The sequence below is a fragment of the Vitis vinifera genome, chromosome 14, assembly GCF_030704535.1.
Source record: "Vitis vinifera cultivar Pinot Noir 40024 chromosome 14, ASM3070453v1".
NCBI lineage: Eukaryota > Viridiplantae > Streptophyta > Magnoliopsida > Vitales > Vitaceae > Vitis > Vitis vinifera.
Genome location: NC_081818.1, coordinates 23210341 through 23236303, shown reverse-complemented (window position 1 = coordinate 23236303; position 25963 = coordinate 23210341). Strand labels below are relative to the sequence as shown.

The 25963-nt window shown below is 35.0% G+C and overlaps 2 protein-coding genes across 6 annotated transcripts; one reads left to right on the top strand and one right to left on the bottom strand.

Annotated features, from left to right (window-relative positions):
• Nucleotides 1-254: 254 nt before the first annotated feature.
• LOC100254890 (ultraviolet-B receptor UVR8) lies at nt 255-14553 on the bottom strand. 5 transcript variants are annotated; one of them, XM_019225192.2, is made up of 9 exons: nt 14300-14553; nt 13766-14038; nt 11866-12068; nt 11706-11753; nt 9621-9693; nt 3600-3771; nt 1971-2402; nt 1699-1890; nt 255-616 (listed from the first exon to the last, which is right to left on the bottom strand). In XM_019225192.2, the coding sequence occupies exons 2-9, from the start codon at nt 14016-14018 to the stop codon at nt 544-546; spliced, it is 1446 nt and encodes a 481-aa protein (XP_019080737.1). In that variant the 5' UTR covers nt 14019-14038; nt 14300-14553; the 3' UTR covers nt 255-543. The 5 variants fall into 5 exon arrangements, with proteins under 5 accessions (XP_019080737.1, XP_059598473.1, XP_019080736.1 ...); XM_059742490.1 differs by having other exon boundaries at nt 11875-12068; nt 14300-14552; XM_019225191.2 differs by having other exon boundaries at nt 14402-14552.
• A 6658-nt stretch (nt 14554-21211) lies between these two features.
• On the top strand, nt 21212-25184 carry LOC100249761 (uncharacterized). Its single transcript, XM_002281519.5, has 8 exons — nt 21212-21421; nt 22215-22371; nt 22457-22576; nt 22697-22740; nt 22847-22972; nt 24212-24296; nt 24644-24700; nt 24787-25184. The coding sequence occupies exons 1-8, from the start codon at nt 21336-21338 to the stop codon at nt 24862-24864; spliced, it is 753 nt and encodes a 250-aa protein (XP_002281555.2). The 5' UTR covers nt 21212-21335; the 3' UTR covers nt 24865-25184.
• The last annotated feature ends 779 nt before the right edge of the window (nt 25185-25963 follow it).

The following is a 25963-nucleotide window of genomic DNA, read 5'->3' as shown; positions in this document are numbered from 1 at the left end:
ATCCAAGGGGCAGAGCACAAGCCCTAGCTCATCCTTGCATGGCAGTTATTTGCAACCCTACCGATGACTGAATCAGCTGATCCATCTGTTGGAAACATCATAGTAAAAGACGAACAAGTTTGTCATGAGTAGGAAACCTTTCAGAATCCCCACAAGCATAAGTAAATTAAAGTTCTTCATCAAGTGAAAAGTCAAATAGACTCTGACCTGAGATGTAACTAAGCATGGAATAACTACTAATTTGCAAGTTAAAGTGCAACCCCAAAGTCCGAAAATCTTCCATTGATTCTGTAACGACATAACCAAACAATACAAATCATAGCATTTCCCAGGTTCTAAAAATGCTAGACTGAAGAATTGTTTTACAAATGTTGGATTTCATCACCTCCAAATTTATAGGAGTCCAATGAACAGTCATAAATCGAGGATGTTTCCCATCATCTAACTATGATATAATAGTTCCCTGACTAGACAGATTATCAAGCTAAACAACTAGGAATACACAACAATTATAGCAATCTTAGCACAATTCCAATTATTTTCTCATTTCTTCCCATTGCCAATCTCTACATCATCATAGTTGTAGTCATCATCATCATCATGAGGCAAATGCTCCCTGTAGGTAAGAACAACCAGTTAACATGGCTTCTTTGTCACAGATATAAAATTGAGATACAAAAATAAAACAAATCAAGACACCACAAACAAATATGGTAAGTGTGTTATCCAGAAGCCCAAAGCCAAAAGCCACACAGATTGTTGTTGTAATAAGTAAAAAGAATATATTGCCTGTAAGTTACTTGATGAAAACTTGAAATGTCAAGAATCCTCTATTACACACACACACACACATATATATATGATAAGTGATAAGAGTATAAGGTCAAGAAGTTACTATATGATAACTAAATATTTTGGAGTTCATTCATGTTCAAGGATCAGGTTCAATTTGGAGATGAATTTGGCTCTATCCTCTCTAGCCTCCAATGCAAGTAGGAACCCAGACCATTGTGGGGAGAACTCATTGAAAATCCCCAGTTATAAGGTTAACCAAATATTTTAGAGTCCTTTCATATTCAAGGATCAGTTTCAATCTGAAGTTGGCAGTATCCTGTCTAGACTACAATAAAAGTTGGGGGCCAGACTATTGTGGGGAGCCTTACAAAAAAATCCCCACTTATAAGGTTAAGAATTTAATGATACCTAGTTTTTTCATGTTTGACGTTCAGGTTCAATTTGAAGACAATTCAGCACTCACTGTCCTGTCAACCTCAGATATTAACTCATTAGAGCCCTCAAAAGGGAAGCCATGGCCTTTAAATTTCTGAACTCTAGTTATCATTGGGCTCTTATAAGGTTCCAAATCATTGATCCACAGACAAAATGTGACACTGTAACTATATGAGATGAATAATGACTCCACCTTTTTACTTAGAATGTAACTTCTGTATTAGTTTCATTTGGACAGGAAGAAGAATTGGAAGAAGATCGGTAATCATTTGTTTTACTTAGCAGGACAAGTTTTCATCTTTTATATATATATAACAAGGCTACAAACAAAAATAACTGCTCAGATCTTTTCTACATGCTATGCCATCATAAGCAAAAGAAAAAATTGAGTAACAAACTTCAGGAAGATAAGAACTACTTCAGAAGAGGCAAAAAATAGCAATGCTTCAAGGAAACATAAAACGATACCTCAGTCTTTCGCAAAGACGTGCAAGAGCGTCTGATCCTGTTCTGGATGCAACATCCTCAATCTCAGAAGCATTAGATGGAGTCACACAGTCTGCAAGCCTAAATTCACACAACTCTTTCAAGGAACAAGCATCAGTCAAGACAGCCGAATGACCACCACCAGCTGCAAGTTGCCTTACTTCCCCAACACACCTACACAAGAGTACTTTCATCAGAAAGATTTTATCAAAATTTTGCAGGAGTTTCCATGAGACAGCTCAGTTATAGCATACCAATCAATTGGTGATGGATACCAAGCATATGTAGACTTCTCATTTGCTGCCTGACCATAGCTATTGTATCCCCACCCACAAATTCTTCCATCTTTCATGGAAATAAGTGTATGAGAATGGCCACAAGCAATAAGTTGCACACCAGTTGGAACAACCAAGACAGGGATGTTCCGGAGCAACATGTCAGATTCATTTAGGTTGCATGAAAAGAGTCCACTTTGGGGGCCTAGGCCTAATTGCCCTGCTTGACCACCACCCCAAGCATAAAGAGCTCCCTTGGAAGTCAGAGCACAGGTATGTACACCACCACATGCAATATCCTTTGTAGATATCCCATCAAGAGCAACTACTCGCCTTGGTACCAGCTCCTTATCCCCGTATTGCAGAGAACAATGCCCAAGTTGTCCCATATTTCCCAATCCCCAGGTATAGCTGCAAGATCAAAATCATAACATTGTGAATGATGAAGAATTTGCAGTGTCACTGAGACGAACAGGAAAACTAGCCTTAAAAATGGGACACTTTCAAACATAAAAACAGGTATCATTTTGTCATTAGCGAAAATAGAGAGTACTCAACAAAGGACCCAAAACCATTGTTTCTTGGATAAAGGAGGCCATAATGAATTTACTCAAGGAAAAGCAATGTATTAGAAGAGAAGGATGCAGAGACGTGGAGGACCTCCAAGTCCTGATTTAAGGTTCTTTTTTTTCCCAAAAGGGGAAGTGAGAGCAAGATATTCTGCACAAGCCAGAAGGCCAAACAAACGTCATATTCATGCAATGCTCTTCTAGGTCAAGCAACTCTTTTGCCTGTGCATTAAATGATCTAGGGGGCAAAGAAAAGTATAGCATAAGATAGGACAAAACAAAAGGTACATTTTACAGGTCTAATAAATTTGATCACAATGTGGAGTGATGCAACAGGCGTGGAGGCTGAGGATGGATTGTAACCTAATGATATCACAAGACCGAGTAATCCTAATATATTGTAATATGACCACTATCTATTGCCAATAAATTTTAACAAAGTACAAAAATACAGAATCCTTAAAATATATTTATTAGAGAGAAATCGCAAGCATGATTTAAGCACAAAAATAATCTTATAGCAATAGCAACACAAAGTACAATGCTCTCATTGGGAGCCTACTTGTTATTCAGTAAATAAATTAGCAGCCAATGTTTCATGACAGTTAATATGTAAACTGTCATTACCATATAAATGCCTACTAGTGCGGCTACTTTTATAACAGAGCAAAAACTTGTAGGAACAAATGAAGAATTGTAGCATGGTTACCACTAGTTAGATATAATCAAAGTGAAAACAGAAGTAAAAAAATTAGTCAGTGTAAAGTTAACAAGTAGCATGAACAACAGAAGACCAACAATGAAGTTACGTTTTCATGGATGAAATGTGTGTATAACCAAGCTGTGGGGATAGAGACTGGCATATCAAGATGTATCCCATTTCCATAGCATCCCAAGACTCCTGACCAGATGCGAGGTTCCCATTAGAAGATTTTTCCAAACCTTCAAATAGATTTACATGTTGCATGAGGAAAAACCACATTTCTTGTGTCTAACAATAGAACCTATCTCCATCTAAGAAGTCCTTCAGAGCACTTACACCTCGCCATTTTCAGATATAGCCGCTGTGTGGTACTCCCCACAAGACACTTGGGTAATCTTCACAAGTTCAGGGGCTTCATTAAAGAACTTTGAATAAGCATTTATAACACGAGCCCCCTGTAGTCCTTCACAAGTAATACCCCTACCAAGCTGACCATACTCATTGTAACCTGATTTATCAGAACATTATTAAAATTCTGATTAATAGGATGACAGGAAGCAAGGTATAAATGCTTAGGTTTCCTTGTCCAAATTACATGATCTATGTAACATGATAAGTGCACACATTCAAACATCAATGACAGAAAAACTACATACCATTATCTCCAAATACATACAGACGCACACACATATATACATACATAAATAAATACATATGCCTTGCCTGCACAACACCATGTGTGCATGTGCCTAAAACCATCTAGTATACTTTTTGATGGGGATCAAGATCACTCATTTCAAGTTTATTCTAGACGTAGACGTAGAAGATAAAAAGGATTGCTATTTGCACTGAAATTAGGATTGTCAGTTGCTTTAAAATTAGGATTTCTAATCTTATTAAAATTAGCTTTTTAATTTAGTTCAATTTTTATCACTTCAGTTTAGTATTTCTATTGAGTTGAAAAAGATAATTTTTTATTCAACCTAATTTTTCCACAGCATCTAACTCTGATTTATAGAGTTACAACACATGTAAAACAAAAGCCAGAGATAACCTCTTGGCTAACTTGAAATCTAGGAACAGAAAAATAAATTCAAAAATAAACAACATCATCAGATAAGATAGTTGCCTAACAAACAAATCGAATCTAATCTTTTATTAAATAACACAAATTTAAACTAACTAGAAAGATGTAACCTTTCAACACTCTCCCTCAAGTTGGTGAATAGATATCTATCATTCCCAGCTTGTCTACCAAATCTTCAAAACTATGTTGCATGGTTGGTACATAAGTCATGCAGATCACTCCATTTTCAATCTTTTCCTTAATGAAATGTTTATCCACCTCTACATGTTTCGTGTGGTCATGGTGAACTGGGTTGTAGGCAATGCTAATCGCAACTTTGTTATCACAAAAGCTTCTTAGGTTTCTCACTTGGTATCTTGAGTTCCACCAACAGTCTTTGAAGCCATATCAGCTCACGTGTTCCTTGTGCTAGTGCTCTATATTCAGCTTCTGCACTACTCCGGGCCACAACATTCTGCTCCTTGCTCCTCCATGTGACTAAGTGTCACCATACAAAAGTGCAGTATCCTGTTGTTGACTTTCTATCATCAATAGAACCTACCCAGTGTGCATCCGTATAAGCCTCCACACTTCTCTTCTCATTTTTGCCAAAGAATATTCCTTTTCCAGCTGTAGTCTGCAGATATCTCAATATTCTATGCACAACATCTATATGTTCTTAAAATGGGTCATGCATATACTTATTACTGACTAACTAAACTCACTGCAAAAGCTATGTTAGGTCTTGTGTAAGCAAGGTATATTAGTTTTTCAACCAATCTCTAGTATTTCCCCCTATCTATTGGATTACTTGCCTTCATTCTTAGCTTGCCATTCCATTCTATAGGTGTCTTAGATGGTTTGCAACCAAGCATGCCTGTTTCCTTCAATAAGTCAACTATGTATTTCTTCTAGGATATAGAAATCCCTTTTTTTGTTCTAGCCACTTCCATGCCTAAGAAGTACCGCAATTGACCTAGATCCTTGACCTCAAAATCCTGTGCTAAAAATCCTTTTAGTCATACTAATTACTCCAAGTCATCTCCCGTAAGTATAATATCATCTACATACACTATTAGAATAGTCACTTTCCCATTTTGAGAGTGTTTGAAGAATAATGTATGATCTGTTTGGTCCTGATTGTACCCATATTTTTTTACAGACTTTGTGAAGCAATCAAACCAAGCTCTTGGTGACTACTTCAGTCCATAAAGAGATTTCTTCAACCTACATATTTTTCTACCTTCATAACCCCTATCAAATCCCAAGGGCAAGTCCATATACACTTCCTCATCAAGTTCCCCATTAAGGAAAGCATTCTTCACATCCATCTGATGAAGTGACCAATCAAGGTTTGCAGCTAGTGATAACAGTACTCTAATCGTATTAAGCTTAGCAACTGGAGCAAAGGTCTCATTGTAATCCACACCAAAGGTTTGGGTAACACCTTTGGCCACTAGTCGAGCCTTGTATCTTTCTATGTCGCCATATGATTTATACTTGATGGTGAACACCCATTTGCAGCCCACTGGGTATTTCCCTTTTGGTAGCTCTACAATTTCCCAAGTATCATTCTTTTTTAAGGCTTGCATCTCTTCCATAACTGCAACTTTCCACTTAGGAATTTTTAGAGCTTCATGAATGCTTGTAGGAACTTCTGCAGCTGTAATTTTTTCACTTAGAGCCCGATATGATGAAGATAGGTTCTTGTAGGACAGATAGTTGGATATCGGATACTTCGTACATGATCTAATACCTTTCCTGATTGCAATTGACATGTCCAAGTCCAAGCCATTTTGTCATTGCAACATATCTTCTTGTTGACTGCCCAGGAAACCTGAGACTCCTTCGCATTTGGGATTTGTTCCCGGTTCAATCTCTTGGCAGTGCTCTTGGAGTGTGACAATAGGTACTTCCTGAGGAGCCTGATGCTTTGCCCTTCACGAATAAACACAGAGCTCAAGTTGGTGATTAAGCGTGCGCAGATCTTCTCCTGTTCCCAGCTCTGTTTCTGTATTTTCCATAATTGTTAATGGCATAATTGACTCCGCTGGAGGTTTGGACAGATTTGGTGACCCGGTTGAGATTGGAAAAGGAATAGTTGAGAAATCCCAAAGACAATCTTCACTTAATTTCTCCCCCTGAAGAAAAGGATTTGGATAGTATGGTTGGTCCTAAAGAAAGTAGCATCCATGGTGACAAACAATTTTCTAGTTTTAGGACAATAGCACTTGTATCCTTTTTGGCATGGTGAATATCCAAGGAAAAGGCATTTTGTGGCTCAGGGATCAAGCTTGGTATAAGTGGAGGCATGAGCAAAGACGGTGCAACCAAAGGTTTTTATGGGAATATTTTAGATTAATCGTGTGTGAGGATAGGTTTGGAGTAGGATTTGTAAGGGAGTTTGAAATTGGAGAACCCTAGATGGAAGACGGTTTATAAGATAAGAACCAGTGAGGATGGCTTCTCCCCAAAACAACTTAGGGACATTATTTGTGAATGTCATGGCAAGGGCAACTTCTAATAAATGTCTATTTTTTCGTTCAATTATGCCATTTTGTTGTGGGGTTCCGACACAAGTTCTTTGATGAATAATTCCATTGTTCTTAAGATAGGTCCCACGGATACAGTTATAGTATTCACCACCATTATCTATGTGTAGAATTTGTATGTGGATTTGAAACTAGGTTTTGATCATTTGGTGAAAAAATTGAAAGGTGGACTCAGCATAAGATTTTTCCTCAAGTAGGAAGACCCAACATAGACGTGTGTGATCATCAATAAAGGTGATAAACCATCTAGCCCCTATGATATTATTTACTTTTGAAGGTCCCGAAATGTCACTATGAATCATTGAAAACGGTTATGACATTCTATAAGGTCAAATGGGATATGCAACTCGTGTATGCTTGGTTAATTGACATATCTCACACTGAAATAAATTTAGATCTTTATTTTGAAATAATGAGGGAAATCGTCTTTTTAGATAAGAGAAACTAGGATGCCCTAGTCTTTTATGCCATAACATAATCTTATTTGAAACAAAAATGGGAATCGGAATAGATCCACTACTTAGAACTTGAGCTTGTTTATTCACGACTGGTTTGTGATCCTCTAAGTAGTACAAACCATCACATTCCTTAGCACCGCCAATCGTCCTCCCCAAATGCCAATCCTGAAACTCACAATAAGAAGGGAAAAATTTAGCCACACACTATAACTCCCTAGTTAATTTGCTAATTGAAACCAAATTGCAACTGAGACTAGGAACATGGAGGACTGAGTGTAGTGTTATATTAGGTGAAATGGACATTGTTCCTTTGCCAGCCACAGATGATAGGGAGCCATCAGCAATTCGAATCTTAAAAGTCCTAGGGCATAGTGTATAATTAATAAATGGGTCATGGCTGCCCATCATGTGATCGGATGCGCCGGAGTCAATATTCCATGACTCAACAGTTGCTGATTCTGTGGTCAGGGCAGATGAGAAGCTACCTTTTTGGGCTATAGAACAAGAGGGAGTAGGACTAGGTTGAGTATTGTGTTGCTGGAATTGTGCCTGCATGAAAAATTGTTGCAGTTCTGCCATCTGCTCAATGGTAAAAACAGAATGTCCCTGCAGCTTGTTGTCCTCTACTATGGCCTGGTATCCTCATCCATCACCTTGCTTTCTTGGTTGCCAATTTGTTGGTTTCCCATGTAATTCCCAACAATTTTCTCGACTATGGTTAGATCGCTGACAATGATCACACCATACACGATTATTTTGTCGACCTCCACGCTGATCAGGAGTCAAACGCTGCTCTCCAGAATTTGGACGTTATTCTCTAGAGGCTGAACTACTACGTTTAGTGACAAGCGCAGAGTTTTGCAGAAAGGATTCCGATGGATCCTTAGAGGTTTTGAGCATTACTCGCTTACTACTTTCTTCCCGTCTAACTTCAGTAATATCTTGAATCCCTGGCAAGGGTTTTGTTCCCAAATTACGTCCATAGACCTCATCTAGGTCTTTGTTAAGACCATGGAGAAAAGCAAACAACCTTTCTTTCTCCAGTTTCTTGGTATATTTTATGCTACAATCAGGGCAAGCCCCAGTGTTATCATCAAACAAATCCAACTCCTGCCACAAACCAATCAAGGTATTGTAATAATCTATCACCGTGGAATCACCATGCTTCTTCTCCTTGAGTTTGGATTGTAGTTCAAAGAGTTGAGAAACATTGCCAAGATCTGAGTACATAACCTTGGTAGTGTCCCAAATCTCTTTCGCTGTCTTGTGAGAGATAATTCTGCCCTGTTTTAGGCTCCATCAAGTTTACCAGCCAAGCCATCACCATGGAATTCTCAGATTCTCATGTGAGATAGCCATGTTCAGTTGCTGCTAGTTTTTGAGTCCCACCTATTAAGTAGCCTAGTCGTCCCTTGTCACGAATGACGAGAAGGACAAATTGGGACCAGTCCAAATAATTGCTCCCATTTAATTTATGTTGGGTAATCTGCAAAGTGTGAGATTCAGCAATATTGCTGGCAGGAACAGAGTTGGATGGTTGGGTAATTGTCTCAAAGGATACTCCAGAGGTTCCATCACGAGCATGGCCAATCATTGCTATTTTAACCATGGATAATAACCTTTTTTTTTAGGAAATCAGAGAGTGCTCTGATACCATATTCAGTTGAAAAAGATAATTTTTTTATTCAACCTAATTTTTCCACTACATCTAACTCTGATTTATAGAGTTACAACACACGTAAAACAGAAGCTAGAGATAGCCTCTTGGCTAACCTAAAATCTGGGAACAGAAAAATAAATTCAAAAATAAACAACCTGATCAAATAAGATAGTTGCCTAACAAACAAATCTGACCTGATCTTTTATTAAATAACACAAATTTAAACTAACTAGAAAGACGTAACCTTTCAACAATTTCAACTAAGATTAAAGTTGTATTTCCTTTAGGATTATGAATTACTTATAAATAGGGTTGATTATAACAATATGGATTATTATTTATCTTGAGAACTATTCAGAAAATTAGAGTCTTTTATCTTTCTCTCATTATGCTCATAATTTGTCATCTAATTTCTCTTTCTTTTCTCATTAAATTCCTTTCTTAGCCCAATTTCTATTCCACATAAAAAAAGTGCTTCCATTGTCCAACATTTTTTCAATGCAATGCAACTAAATCCATAAAAATTTGTTGCACTGAAATGAAAAACAATAATTTGAAATCCTATTTGGAAAACCTCTTTATTACGACAATGATGAGTCACAAGTTTAGAAGGCAACATACCCCAAGCTTGGACCAGGCCTTCCTCAGATAAAGCCACTGTATGAACTGCTCCACAGGAAACTTGGCGAATAATCTACAGCAAATTAAAAGTAAAATGGAATTTAAAATTATATATATGTATGTATAAAGGCTTGATGACATCAACAGAATCATATTTGTTTTTTTTTTTTAAAAAAAAAAAAAGGAATAGCGTCTGCGTTAGGATCCAAGATCAGATCATGAATCAAGGAATAATTTTTTTTTTAACAGGTACGTGAAGGCAAGTGATAAGAGTTTATAAACAAGTGTCAAAGAAATGGAGCATTAAAGAACACAAGATATATACAACACGTGTCAAGGAACAACCAAAATAGAGAGAACACAATAAACAATTCCGGTTAGCGAAGAGGTTGTCATCATGACCGCCGAGGTTGTGGTGATGGAAGCTGATTCTTAACTGAAAATCGAAAGATTCATAGTAGAACACAATGAATGAATGCTTCGAATGAATTGGAAAATGGAAAGATTTGCACAAGTTACACATTTATTCACCACCCATTGGCCGGTTAGTTGATTTTCACATGCATCTTGGTGACAACCCTCTTTCCTGGAAAGTAGTCCCCACCTAAGCTACAGAAAATGCTTTTTGACCAAAAGCTACATAAACACATATTACATTTTTCCCTTTGTTGATTGAGAATGGTATTTATGGCTCCATATCTAGTGTGAGCATTATAGCATTGAGAGGACCGTTCCCTAGTACCAAAGGACCAGGAAGGATGCACCTTTGATGTACTAGTTATCGTGCCCATGGTAAACATTGGGTAGCTGAATGCAAAGCAGATAACTATTGAAAGCATCTAATAGTAAGCATAACCCAAGATGAGTGCACTCCTATTTGATATCCCTTTGATCTGAGATCTCTTATTGAATTGTTCATTCAATGAGTATTCTCAATATTATGCCTTGAAGATGACTTGAACCTCCACACTCTTTAGCATGAGATTTTGAGTCTCACTTTTTTTCTAGTGATCTAAGCATGTGATATCTTTTCTTTTTCTTTGTTTTTTTATTTTTTCATTCGAGATACTATGTGAATGAACCTACTATTGGATCTAATGAGTTAAAATTAAAGTGAAACCTAAAAGAAAATATTTTATTCTTATAAGGGCACTCTTCATTTCAAAATACAAGATGGAAGAAGATTCTCTTTGAAAAGTAGTTTTGTCCCATCTCCTAGAGCTTGAAGAACTCCCAAATGAACTAAGGATACTCATATATAGCTTTGTTTGTGATAGATATTTACCAAAAAACCAAGCATCCCTAATCCTTTCTAGAAGTAATTGGTTCCTTGCCACAGAACAACATTTCAATTCCTCCTTTTGTAATTGACCAATATGCATCCCATCAACATTAATGTATCCTCCAGGGAGTCTTTACTTGTTTCTAACAACCATTTTCCATGAAGTTTACTCATTTTATCCAATCTTTGGTACTTCAAACCAGTACATAATAAGGTAGTAAAACATGAGTAAACTGTTTCTTTGAACTTTGTATAAGCATAGCATACAGTGCGCCTCTTCTTAAGGCAATGATAAGGGTTTGAAGTTTATACAAAAAATAAATTATATTTTGAACCTATCTCTGTAAAAAACCTGCTCAGTAACATAGTAAATAAGCTATAAATATGAGATAACCAGATAGAAGTAGATGAGGAGTGAGCTCAAATAGCCTGAGAATTGCCTAAACAAGACAGTGCACCAGTAAAGCCATAACAATTAGATCAAATTAGCAAACCTGGGAAGAACCTCCATGTGACAAAATTGAACTGTAAATGCTGAAGTGATGTGTTTACAAGCAAAAAACTTTTCCAACATATACATTTAAGAAGATAATTGAAAGACCTATTACATCTGTTTGGAAAGGAAAACCAACCCCCCCTCCCCCCCAATGATAACTAAAATAAGTTATTAAGCTTAAAAAGCAGATATAATGCCTTGCAGCTCATGCAGTTTACTTAGTTTCTAGCTACAGCATGGTGAGTAAACTGATTATAATTCAATGTCATCATCCTGAATTTATTAAAATTTAAGATGTATTAAGTACCGTATTTGGAGTAAAAGCCCCCCAAAATAAATGTGGATAGTTTGATCCCTGTAAATACAGGAAAAAAACATATTAATATGTTTAGAGAGAGAGAGAGTAAAAAAGATGTATCAGAGGTTAAAAGGAAATGATAAGGATATAGTAAGGATATAGAGGTCACAAATACTACTTGATTCTGCCCCCAGACCCAGAGTCTACTTGTTGAGACGATTCCATTCTTTTCACGAGGTTCTGCAATTGCAGCAGTACAATGTGCTCCACAAGATATGGATTTCACAAATTCAGTCTGCAGCTGCTTTACTTTCTTTGGGTGTTTCCTACCGTCTTCAGTCCCATCCCCCAATTGACCAAAATCATTCGCCCCTGGTGGAAGTCATTTATAAATGAGAATGATTGCTCTTGTTCTATAAGCATTGTATAACACAAATTATACTCATTGAGAATTTTTTTTTTTTTTTCAGGAGAATTAATATATGCATAATACATCCACAAAACAAAAGAAATTTCTTGGATCATAAACAAGTTTCACTTAGCATGGGATTTGTTAAGATAGATGTTCGCTCGTGCAACAATTCAGCAGCTACAATCACATGTAAAACCAATCAGAAATGCATCATTACTAAGTCCTTACAGAGATACATATTTTGAGTATTTTTCTTTTCAAACAAAGGGCCCATTTGGTGAGATTGGAGCTTCTAGTGAAGTGCTTCTTTGAGAAGATTTGTGTAATGAAGAGGCTGCTACTTAATATTAAATTCTTAAACCTGTTTTATAAAGCATCCCATTCCCAATTTTATTTGAAAAAGCTTTTAAGCAAGCCACTTTTTCTTTAAAAATATTTACGTCTGTAGTATAACATGTTGTAAAGCACTTCAATAATTTGAGAAAGTTTTTAGGCAATCAAGCAAGGCCAGAGAGTCAACATTAATCTGAATCAGGTCCCAATATCCATGAAAATACCACTTTAAAATCATAAAGACAACTCATTTTAATGACATCAGACTGAATAAATTTTGCACAAAGTTGCACTGAAGTGAATAAAACCTGCATTTCCACTTAACATTGTCAGAAAGTAATTTTTTCTAGGAAAAATATCCACTCAAATTCCAGTTGAACTGAAAAATTTTAACATCTAACTGGTAGCAAAGCTGAAAAAAAAAAGTGTTTCTTATCCAAATTTTACAGGTGGCTTTCTTTGGGGACTCAAACAATTTAACCATCAACCATCATAATGACAGCAGGGGAAAGGAAAGAACAAAATCAGCCTATAAAATACAATTCCTGCATAACCAATTAACTGCATGGTCTATTTTCAAATTTTCATCAATTTATTACTACAGTTTCTTGCTTAAAAAAAAAAAAGGATACTGGCAGAGAGGGAATAAGGCATTCTCATGCTGTTCTATCATGCACTTGTATTGTCAGTGAAAATTGATGCGATAATTTCTACTCTATCTACAGCTATTATAGAATTCTGAAACCTTTATATGAAATAATACAACCAGAAATTTTCGTTCATGCAGACAATTAATATGCAAATGAGGAAGACGACATCAATGAGTAGCCATATGAGGAAAGATAGAATAGGAATGCATTCATACTGAGGTAGGGGTGACACCAAATCAATGACAATATGAGGGGAATCACCTAGAGTAGTTTGGCCCTGATCGACAAAGACCTATGAATCACCAATGTACCCACTACCCACAGTAGTTTGCCTCTGGGCAACAAAGACCTATCAATCCCCAATACAAGAAATGATTTACTTAAAAGTTGAAGATGTGAGTTCTCATGGGGTAAGAAGGCCAAAATGATGAGAGTAGTGACGCTGAGAAATGACATGACCGTCAATAAAACCAAATTGTGAAAAGAGACTCATGTAGCTAGCTCCAATAAATTGGTATAAGGGTTATTGGTTTGCGAAATAAGCAAAAACCAAAAGTCAAATATACAATAAACCTATGAAAACACTTCAAAAATGAATTTATTGTAAACAAGGCAATCATGTTAAACTGAAGAAACAACAAATTCAATAAGAATGCTAGGGCAAAGAGACTAACCCCAAGTAAATAGTGATCCATCCGAGGCCACGGCCGCGGTATGCTCTCGACCACAAGCAATACTCAACCACCGCGAATTAGCCCCAGCGGGGCATCCAAAAAGCTCAGGAGGGAGCTGCTTCGGGATCCTCAATTGAAGCTCTTTCCCATTCCTACCAGTTTGCCCACGCTGGTTATATCCCCACACATAAATTGCACTCTTGGTTGGAATATTTACGGGCCGTGACTCTCCAAAAATATCACCGATGTCCATCAATTCCAATACCTACAAACCTAATAATTCAGCAAAGAACAATCAATTCATATTAAAATCACAAATTTCATAACTTAATCTCAGAAAAAATGAAAATGGAAGATATTCAGACCCAAAACGAAACAGAAAACCGAAATTTCTACAACAGGGACCAACATTTTCCAGATTATTAACCAAATGATTCGATTTGATATTCCACATTGCATCAGTTTGATCACTCAGAAAATATAAAGGAGAAAAAAAAATAATAACAAAACACCTATTGAACCAACTAAAACCACCTGGATCAGTTCACGTATTCCTTTCCTTTCCTTCAAAACAAAAACAGCACAAGAACATCAATCCAAAACTTTTATTTTCCTTTTTCCTTTGTTTTGTATTACCTGTGGGCGAGAATATAAGTAGATTTTCCGAGAAAATGAAGGTGTGGGGCGCGGATTGTTGCGAGAGAAAATGAGGGGAAATGTTGGATTGACTTTCGCCCCCCAAAATTCTGGGGGCGGGTATGTGGTTGGTGTCCACGAATCTTCTAGATTCTCACCTAACAACCGGCAAACATCATAAAATTACACGGGAGGCCCTGAGGACTTTGAGATATTGTGGGTTGCTTCCCCAAATATTTCAGAATTGCACATTTGAACTGGACCTAGTCAATGGTGAAGGAGGTCCTATAGAAGGCAAGGCACGTCAATCATCAATCCTAACCTCCAAATATTAGGAAAGAAATAAAATAAAATTTTTAAAAAATCATCTCATTTATCCCACCAAATTTATTTTTAAATATTACCTTATTTTATTTTAAAATATTATTCTTAAGAATGGATCTTTTAAAAATAATATTTTTTTTAGTTATTTAATCATCTGTCTTTTCAAATATTTTTGTAGGGACAAAATATAACTTTTGTATAATTCATCGTATACTCTCAAAACTATTTTTGTTTTCAATCCCTATCAATATGCCTCATTCCAAAGTTTTTAAGATATATTTGATAAAATAATTTAAAAGTTAATTCAAAGTTTAGGAAAGCTCTTCTAAGGAGATCTAAAGCTTCCTCAAATCTTCAAAAGAGACTTCAAGGTCCAAACTACGTCAAGATTAAGTTATGCCAAGAATCAAATCACACTAAAGCCCACGTCAACTCCAAATTTAATCAAGTCATGACTTAACCAAAATAGCAAATCAAGATAATTCTTAAGTCAAGCCTAACCTCAAGTTAAGACAAAGTTCAAGTCATGTAAAAACCCAAACCAAACCAAAATATAAGTCAACTCAAGACTCGAACCACATCAAGTTAAAGTCCAAATTAAGCTTTTGTGATATCAAATTTTTAACAAACTCTTCATTCAAAATCAAGCTTCTATGGTATCAAGCCCTTGATTAACCATTAGGAATGGAGGAATTAGATGATAAAATAAATGTTGCACTTACATAATGTTTCAAAAGGTTAATTTTATTCACACCCCTTGAAGTTTAGTGTAAGCCACCATTAGTATCAAATTTCATTAATTAGAATCCCTATAGATATATTTCACATATAAAATTATTTTTAAAGAATAAAATTTATTTTTAGAGATTTTTCAAAGACATATACTTAAAATCTTTATATTGAAAACCTCTTTAAAAATAAATTTTATAAACAAAATAAATTTATAAGGATATTAACTGATGGAGCAAATCTTGCACCCACCACAAATCATGGAAATGGTGGGGCAAATCATGCACCTATCATAAATAATGGAGAAGATCATGCACTCATCAAAAATCATGGAGGAGCCCCATGAGAAAATCTATTATCTAATCTTTGTACAGTTGTGTTACCTTACTAGACTTCACATCTCCCATTCAAAAAAGTCTTATTTCTGTCTCTCCATTGAAGTCTTCCCTTCTCTTTTTATTATGAAGGATTTGTAAATAGGGGCATCATTTATTAGAAGTTTCAATCAAGATAATGTGTATGAATGGCCATTGGGCATGACTTCTTCCTCTTCACCACCACAAGCTTGTGTCAATGTCAAGGCTCCTATGCAAGAGTGGCATTATCGTATTGGTCATCAATCTTCAAGCATCTTACACCATGTGGTTTAGTCTAATTCTATTCCTTTAATTTTTGTGTCATCACCATTTAATAATTGTAACTCTTATTAGTCTAATAAAATGCAAAAACTTCCCTTCAACATTTCCTTATTATCTAGTTGTACTCCTTTGAAATTAGTTTACACTAATGTTTGGGGTCCTACCTCTATCTTCTACTTTTTATGGTTTTCGCTGTTATGCTATCTTTGTCGATCATTTTTCCAAATCTGCATGGTTATACCCTAAGAAGCTTAAATCTAATCTATTCATTATTTTTCCAAAAATTTGTGCCATGTTGAAAAACATTTCAAAACTCTCTTGGTCACTATTTATTCTTATGGTGGAAATAAATATAAAGGCTTAAAATCCTTTTTTTTTTAAATTAGGCATTCAGCACCTTACTACCCCACCACATACCCCTAAACACAATAACACTATTGAATGTCGCTATAGGCACATCATTGAAACTGGTCTTACCTTACTATGCCAAGCTTTGCTTTCCTTGTGTTAGACCTTTGTTTTTTAAACTACCACTTATTAATCGTCATCTCATGCCACTTTTACAATTGAAAACTCCATTTGAAAATTTGTTTCATCACTCTTCGAATTACACAAAACTTTGAGTATTTGGTTACTTGTGTTATCTTTGGCCCAAACCTTACACACACCATAAGGTTGAGGCTAAATCTAAACCTTACATCTTTTTAGGCTACTCTTTCGCCCAAAATGCATATAGATGTCCTACCACACACAAAATCTATATGTCTTGGCATGTCAAGTTTGTTGAGAATATGTTTCTATCCCAACAATTATTTTCTCTTCATCCTCGTGTCAATCCTACCAATCTTTCCACATAGACCGCCTCTTTATTCGCTTTCATTCCACCAACAAATCCTCACTTTATAGTTGCAACCTCTCGACCCCTATCATCTTTATCTTCTGCACCTCCTACATTTTTGTCTATAAGTCATACCCCTGGCCCTCCCTCATGCATTGAGTCCTTGACCTCAACCACTATGCCTAGTGATATCATTGTTTCAGGTCATTCCTCCACTAATCACTAGATCACGAAAAAACATTTACAAGCCAAAGTAGCTATTTCAAGACACCAAGCATTCTCTGTCAAAAGCATTGGAATCAACATGTACTTCCTAAACCCTTAAGCACTCTCATTGGCATGTTACAATGTATGATGAATTCAATGCCCTTTTACATAATGGCACGTAGACACTAGTTCTTACACATCTTTCTCAAAATAACATAGGTCGCAAATGGATGTTCCTCACAAAATGAAATCTTGATGGCTCCATTGCTCGCTATAAGGTTCATTTGGTAACTAAAGGTTTCCACCAATGTCCGGATATTAACTTTCATGACACCTTTAGTCTAGTAATCAGACCTACTACCATTTGTCTTGTTCTATCAATTGTTCTTGCTTATAATTGGTCTTTTCACCAACTTGATGTGAATAATATACTCATGTATGGGACCTTGTATTAGGATGTCTACATGTCTCAATCACCTGGTTTCATAGACTCTAATATGCCCAATCATGTTTGTAAATTGAGCAAAGCTCTATGCAAACTTTGATAGGCACCTCACACATGGTATCACAAGCTTCACCAACTCCTTCTCTTTTTTAACTTCCATAATTCCAAAGCTAATACATCACTCTTCATATACTCTAATGGTGATATTTATGCACCTTTTGGTTTATGCCGATGATATCATAATCACTAGTAACAAAAACTCTATTCTGACTACTTTCAATTAGTCTCTCTCTTAACAGTTTTTTATCAAAGACTTAGGTGCATTAAGTTTCTTTCTTCAAGGGTGAAGGCAACTCCCATAGTCATGTTCTTGTCTCAACATGCCTACATTCATGACTTACTCAAGAGGACCAACATAAGTGAAGCTAAAGAAGTTACCACCCCTATATCATCTGTCACATCAATTTCTCTCCATGATGGTTCTACTCGAACAAATTCCAAACTTTATCAAAGTGTTATGGGAGCTCTATAATATATCTCACTTACATGATTTGATATATCTTTTATTATTAATAAACTATCTCGGTTTATGCACCAACCCTTTGTTTTTCATTAGGCTACTACTAAATGCCTACTTTGGTATCTGAAAATGACACTACACTATGGCTTGTCCCTCTGACAAAGCAATGTCATTTCCCTACATGCTTACTTCAATGTAGACTAGGTTGGTGACAAGGATGATTGAACTTCAACCAATGCCTATATAGTTTATTTGGGTGCTAATCCTATCTCGTGGAGCTCCAAAAATCAATGAATAATAATACGCTCTTCCATAAAAGTTGAATATCAAGCAATCGCCACTATCAATGCAGAACCCAATTGGGTCCAAACCTTACTTACGAAGCTTTTTGTCTCTTTGCCCACCTCTCCTACAACGTATTGTGGTAATGTTAGCACAATATACCTATGTGAGAACTTATTTTTCATTTCTGCATGAAGCACATTGCATTAGATTTCCATTTTGTTCAAGATCAGGTTGCCAAATGCTCTCTTCATGTCTCCCATGTTGGCACATCTGATCAACTTGTTGATTATCTTACTAAACCTATGTCCCAACAATCATTACTCTACCTTTAACCCAAGATTAGTCTTCTCAATGGAACCACTATCCATCTTGTTGGGGTGTAATGGAGCAAATCCTGCACCCACCACAAATCATGGAGTTGATGCAGCAAATCATGTGCCCACCAAAAATAATGGAGAAGGTCATCCACTCACCAAAAATCATGGAGCAACCTCGAGAGAAAAATCTGTAATCTAATCCTTTGTACAATTGTGTTACCTTATCTAGACTTCCATTCTTTGTATAAATTGATATACATTCAACACAACAATACAACAATTCTTTACAGAACTTCAGTCATACTTCTCATCAACTAATGAAATTTGAAACCAATGATGGTAAGTTATATTTATATCAAGCCTTAGGTGGTCTAAGTGAAATTAACCATTTTTCAAATCAATAAAAATTTAATTTGACCATATTTTTTTCTCAAAGAGAAATCTACATATACAAATGTGTGGCATACTCAAGGAGGCAATCTTTACCTCTCATCTTTCCTTTCATCAAACCAAATATCTAAACTATATTGAGTTTGAGAAAAGTTCATCAATGCTTGAGTAAAATCTCTCACTTGCTCTAACCAAAGTTGCTACTTCTAAAATAATCTTTGATCTCATGACCCCAAGAAAAGTAAAAAACTCCTCAATTTCAAAACTCCTTTCTAAAATTAGTTGTAGCTTTTGAAATAAGTTTGCTTGAGAGTTCTATTTTTTCAACCTTGTCAATTACAAAGAATAATAAGGTTGAAAAAATTTCACCCCACCCAATTATCTTCAAGCATATGTATTTATACAACGAAGAAGACAACAAATATGATATCATATCTATGTCTACATCTTCATGTAAATCTCCACAAGGGACTCTTGCAACATCAAAGATTACTATCATACCAACCATGGTTCTATGAAAAGCAAGTTACAAGACTTGCTAAAGATATTGTAAGAGCAAGATGTTAAGATCAATGCATTTTTTTACAAACTTAGACTCGTAGAAAAGGCAAAAAATAGTACCAAACATCTATATTAAGATGTAAGACAAACTTAAAATTTTCTTTAAAAAATAAATAATAGAACAAAAATTGTTTGAATTTCTTCATATGAATTTATCTCTAGAAATCAATTGAAAGACATTATCTTAGAGACAATAAATAAAACAATGGATGGTAAATTTCATACTTCACATATACAAAACCATATATCAAAAAAAAAAAAACTAAAGCATACGTTAATAGATCGTTAACCGAAAATAACATGTAGCTCACTTTGTGAAAATATGCGATAATACCATGCTAGAGGAAGACCTTTTAGTCAAAGGCATGTGTTTGTTCATTAAAAGGATACATATTTGATCCACACACCAATCTTAAAGCCAATTCTATAGATGATTAAAAAAAAACAAAAAAGAGAGTTCATTAATCATTTTTATAGCACTCATTGTGACATTAGTATGTTTGAACACCAATATTCATGACAAAAGAAAGTGAAACAATGATTGACTAAAGGAATAAGCATAAAAAATTGTAAGTCTTGACGGTAAAGAAAAAATGCTTAAAACCTCTACAACAAAAATTTGATTATGAACTCCATTATATCTTGCAAGGTGTCTAACAATTTTTTATTTCGAAAAATTAATTATACAAGTACATAATATGAAGTTGAATATAAAACTAGTGTAAGTAAAAAATTTTGCATAAAAGAACTTGAAGATGATCCAAAAGGCAAAAACATTATTGAGAAGAACTAAGGGAGTGTGCATATAATTAGAAAATGATTACTTTACACTCTACTATGCATAAAAAAAATCAAATAAAATGTCTTTTAAGTAAGAATAGACACAAAATACTTATAAATTGAAGTTTGTTTAATTTGAAAAGTCATTAGGGCAAATGTTTGACCAATTGATAATATGAAGCCTATGAATATGCTTCAATTTAGACAATAAATGTCTTTTGAAAATTTTCATTAGAAATATTTTATCATTAAAGATTATAATCAAAAGAATATTTGGTAATTTGATGGAAATAAATTTCTTTGAAAATATTTTTTAAGTAAAACATTTATTTCTCAATTGGAATTATATGAAAAATGAGAATTTATGAGAATAGATTTTAAAATTTGAGTATGAAAATTTTCATATATACATTCTCCTAAAATTTGAAAAATGTTTTCCACAAAATTTAAAATTTGAAAATTTTTAAACATTGTTTAGATTTTATTTTCCACTTTTTTTTTTTTTGGTTAGGACAGTGTATGGTAGGAGAAACAAAATTTATCCATTTATGGATTTTGGTACTACAAAAACCTAAAAATGTTAACTTGTTTTAATTAGTTAATATTTTTCCCGAGAGCCCTTTACATATTTAAGATTTCAAAATCTTATATATAATAATTCCTTCTAAAAATTTTAATTCAATTACTAATTGAGTGTGGCAAAAATTGATATATTAATTTGTAGAAAGTATTTGGAGCTTTTGACCTTATCATAATATGGAAATTTGCCCATATGTGCAAATTCAGAACAAAGAGGGGCTGAGTGTTAATATGCAATTATGATGTTTTACAGGGAGGCTTTGCAAATTCAAGCTAAACTGTTTGTTTTCCTTGTTGATTGAATTAGAACTTGGAATAAATATGAAGGCATTCTCTCCCCCTGTTCCATACCCACTGTCAATTCATTTCCTCTCTCTCCACAAATTATCAACCTCCACAAGTTTCAGGTAAACCAAAGCCCAATTTCAACTTTATTTTTCTTGCCAAATTTCTTTCATTTTCTCTTATTTTCCCTTCCAGTTTACATTCCTCAATGACCTTGTTTTTTTTTTTTCTTGTTTTTTTTTTTTTTTTTTTGTGGAAATTGTATGGAGCTTATGTTTTGATTAATTTCATGTTATATTTGATGAGGTTTTTGGTTGTTTGTTGAATTATTATGCATTGCTTTCCAAAAAATTAAATGAAATCAAAGCTCATTTATCATTTTTTTTTTCTATGTGGGTATGGGATTAAAGGGAACAGAATGGAAATCCTTCCAAGTTGTGATTTTGGTGAGACTGATTTAAAAGAACTGAAAAGAAAACTACTGGGTGAGCTATAGTTGTCTCCATTCTGCAAATTGCTTGAAAATAATGGACATTTGATGAAGATTCAACAATATATCTTGGAACCTGTTTTTTGTGCTGATTAAAGTAAATAAAATCAGATGAGGGTAGTTTGATTTTTTTATTTTCTTTCCATCTTGTCAAATTAGAAATTTGGGTTATGATCTGACAGAGACTATAGTTTCTGACACTGTATCATAGCCAGCTTTAATTGAATGGGATGAGTTTCATTTTTTATTTTTTTTTCCAGTAGAATATGGTGATTGTTGAAAATTATTCTTCCGGATCCTAGGTGAAAGCAGATCATGTTGATTGTTGAGAGCTATGAATATTTTAAGGGAAAAAAAGTCTATATCCTTATTCTTCTGGATTGTGAGACAAAATTTGTAAGAACTGCATTTCACAAAATTTGCAGATACACAAAGTTCATGGCTCAATCAGAAGGAAGCAGCACTGGGAAGAAGCTTATTCAAATTGATATCAGTTCAGACACTGTGTGCCCATGGTGCTTCGTGGGTAAAAGAAATTTAGACAAAGCAATAGCTTCATCACAGGATCAATTTGATTTTGAGGTCCCCTTCCTCTGTTTTTGTCTTCTTATTTCTTAACTCTGATTTTGTGTTTCACTTTGATTTACCTGTCATTCTAAATTTGCAGCTTAGATGGCACCCATTCTTCCTTAATCCTTCTGCCCCTAAAGAAGGAATTAATAAGATAGAGTTTTACAAAAATAAGTTTGGGCCTCGTAGTGAACAAATTGCAGCTCGGATGACAGAGGTTTTCTTCTCATTATATGAATCATTTAAACAGACTTTATTGGTTTGCAACTGTGAATTGACTTTGATCTAATGGAATATATATTATAATATTAGTGATTTTGACCTTTGGAAATTGCAGGTTTTTAGAGGTCTTGGCCTGCAATATAACTTGTCCGGACTCACGTAAGTTTGAAGCATAGTCTACCCCCCCAGACCACTTGATTTAAGATAGGGAACCTGGGAAGACGTTTTTTCTGTAGATATACCATTAATATTGTCTTATATGCAGGGGAAATACTCTTGACAGCCACAGGCTTATATATTTTGCTGGCAAACAAGGTCTTGACAAGCAACACAATCTTGTGGAGGAGCTCTGCCTTGGCTACTTCACTCAAGGAAAGTACATAGGTGACCGGTACGTGACTTTTTGTGACCTTTATTTTATTTATCACGCTTTTGATCAGGCAATCAAATGGTGATATAGTTTGGAATATAGCATAAAATTATATAATTACCTATACCATGTATTTTTCCCCCAAACTATGATGTCCTCGTATATTTTAATACCATAGACAATGTGATTGGGAAATGAGAATATTTTGGAGTTTGTATCCCCATAGAGATTGAACTATTGATCCTAAAAAACAAAATATATTCTGCTTCATCCTCTTAGACAGCGATAGACTGAGGTAGTGTTTGTTTTTTTACTTAATTTTAAATAGAACCTTAATGTTTAATAGTGTTAAATATTAGATTGTTTGTTTTTATAGTATTTTATTTATATTAAGTATTAAAAAGTAAATAAAAACCAATATGTTATTTTTTCTATTTAGAAAAAGCTACATATTTTGGTTTTTTCTATTTAGTAAAAAGTTTATAATAAGTCATGAAAAAATAGAAAAACAAACAACCTAAATTTTGAAAATAAATTGCTTTCAGCAAAAAACCAAAAAAACAAACACCACCTGAGTCTATTCCTTAGTTGGACCAACCTTCATGTTCTACTTTAGGTTCAGAATCCTAGCTCACCTACCCAAAAGGCCAAGCACAAAGGAAAAAGGGGTCCATTATATTTCCTTCCTATTATCTGCATGTTAGCTATGCATCTGTCAGTAACTGCGGCCTTTGGTTCTCTTTGTAGACATCCTGTGTACTTGAGTTGTGCCCCCTTTTTTGCTTGGCACCTTTAATATAATATTTCTTTTGCATAGCAAAAAAGAATGTGAGCTATGGAAGTTCAGAAAAACATCATGCACGAGAGCTGCTCATGTATAGTCCTGGTGGATAGGATTGTCTTATCTGCCTCTAATTGCACATTCCATTCATCCAGGGTGGACAGTTGCAACCAAACCATTGTCAGAAAACAAAATTCATATCTGTAATATTGGCCATTCAAGTGATGGAACTTAGCTAAACAGCTAAAGTTGACTGGAACACCCCATTCATTAAGTCTGCCATTTGTAACTAGTCTTAATCTGATGACTTATGAGCCAAGATAAACCATAGAGAGCATTCTCCATCACCATCCTTGTATGAAATTAGAGTTTGCCATTGAATTGTTTTAGGTTTTGACTTCAGTAAAGCATAAAGTTGATTAATTTTCCAGAAAGTTACCTTCCAAAATATATCATTCACATTTACAATCTGAATACAGGGAATTTCTTGTGGAATCTGCTAAGAAAGTTGGGGTCGAAGGAGCAGCTGAATTCCTACAAGATCCCAACAATGGACTCAATGAGGTTTTTTCCTCTATTAATTCCCTTATGCACCATTTGGTTGCCAAGAATACATGGTAAAATAAAAGAAAAATCAAAATTTTACAACGGGCCAAAGGTGAACTGTTGATATGGCTTTTATTCATTCATATGGGTGATCAAATGGAGCATCATGTCAAGCTTTCTATTATGCTCCTTTGGGTTGCCAAGCAGGATAAGGTAAAGAAAAATTAAAATCCTGCAACTGCTGTTCCTAGCCTTGATTGTCTTTAAAATTTCTTCTCTTCCTCTGTACTCTTGGCAATCAAATGAACCACAAGTTTTCTTTAGTGTCAGTAATTGACTGAGCTTGTTCATTATTCTCCATCAAGGTTAATGAAGAGTTTAAGAAGTACTCAGCACACCTTTCAGGGGTCCCATATTATGTGGTGCGTGGTGCAACTTTCACATTTACTAACTCTTAAACTTTCAGTTTGACTACCGTTCTATTCACTAGCAAGGTTTCTCTTGGCAGATCAATGGAAAACAGCAGTTGAGTGGTGGCCAACCCCCTGAGGTCTTTCTGAGAGCTTTTCAAGCTGCTGCAGTTTGAGGTTACCCGGCTTATAAAGATTAGAAACCAGCTTGCTTTCCTATCCTGGAGAAAATAAAGAGGCTTGTTGACATAATATCTACTTTCTATCTTGTATTTTATTTATGAATTCCTTGAAACTCTAAAACTGATATAAGAAGTAAATGGTATACAGCATGAATGAAGTTTGGCTCTGTCCACAGAATCACATAGGATATAAATGGGTATGGTGAGAGTGTAATGTTACCAGTGAAGTATAATGTATGACTGAAAGAGTGAGGAAAAATTGAATCGTATGGTCTATTAAAGGTAAAGTTCAGTTGCAGCTGTCTTATGATTCACATGGTTTTTATTCAAGTGAAATCCCGAAATATCATGGGTTTTCTGCTTTTAATTGATTTGTACATTACACAATATACAATAGGGGTCTTGTTAAATAAGTCGCTACTAAATACTTTTTGAACTCATCATTTTATGGTTCATGTTGACTGCTTGATTTTATTTCATTTGCTTAGTTGCTTTGTGGTGGTGGGTGGAAGGTGATGCCATACACATCAGTCATCAGGATGTTGATCTCTTATCTTATGATCCTGATATGAGGGTGACTTCTTCTACCACCTATTTAGGAGGGTTATTTGGGATCGTTTAGCATTGCTGTTGCTTTCAAATACACGAAAAAGTATAAATGATTGAAGTTTTTAAGCAGTTCAAAAACTGCTGTCATAGAACCTAAAACTGTGCTTCATTGTGTTAGATTACTGGTGTATAGTGTCTGTTTTTACATCCAAATTAATCCGTTCCTCATTTTTTTGAGGTTTCTTCCAAATTGTATTAGCCCGTTAGGTGGCATATCATACAGAGAGATGAAGTGGCATGAATAGGTGGTAAATGAAGCAGTATTTAACTTGTCAGAAAATTTCTTTTGATTGCATATGCCGCCAGCTAATTTACCATTCACTTCAGTGACTTGTCACCACAGACCTGGGCCTTCTTTATCAGCGAAATTCCCATTTTGAATTTTCTATATTTTTTTAAAAAAATTATCAGACATTTGATATTTCTTAAAAAATATTTTTTATAATAGAAGTGTTTTTTAAAAACACTCACACGCATTCTGGAG

What these genes read in the sequence shown, in the direction of transcription:
- LOC100254890 (XM_019225192.2), bottom strand. Translation starts at nt 14,018, where the DNA reads ATGGACATCGGTGATATTTTTGGAGAGTCACGGCCCGTAAATATTCCA. An exon ending in TGGATCACTATTTACTTGGG is followed by an intron (nt 12,069 to 13,765) that starts GTTAGTCTCTTT and finishes GACTTCCACCAG; the next exon opens with GGGCGAATGATTTTGGTCAA. An exon ending in CGTCTTTGCGAAAGACTGAG is followed by an intron (nt 617 to 1,698) that starts GTATCGTTTTAT and finishes TCTTACCTACAG; the next exon opens with GGAGCATTTGCCTCATGATG.
- LOC100249761 (XM_002281519.5), top strand. Translation starts at nt 21,336, where the DNA reads ATGAAGGCATTCTCTCCCCCTGTTCCATACCCACTGTCAATTCATTTC. An exon ending in TATAACTTGTCCGGACTCAC is followed by an intron (nt 22,741 to 22,846) that starts GTAAGTTTGAAG and finishes TCTTATATGCAG; the next exon opens with GGGAAATACTCTTGACAGCC. An exon ending in CCAACAATGGACTCAATGAG is followed by an intron (nt 24,297 to 24,643) that starts GTTTTTTCCTCT and finishes TTCTCCATCAAG; the next exon opens with GTTAATGAAGAGTTTAAGAA.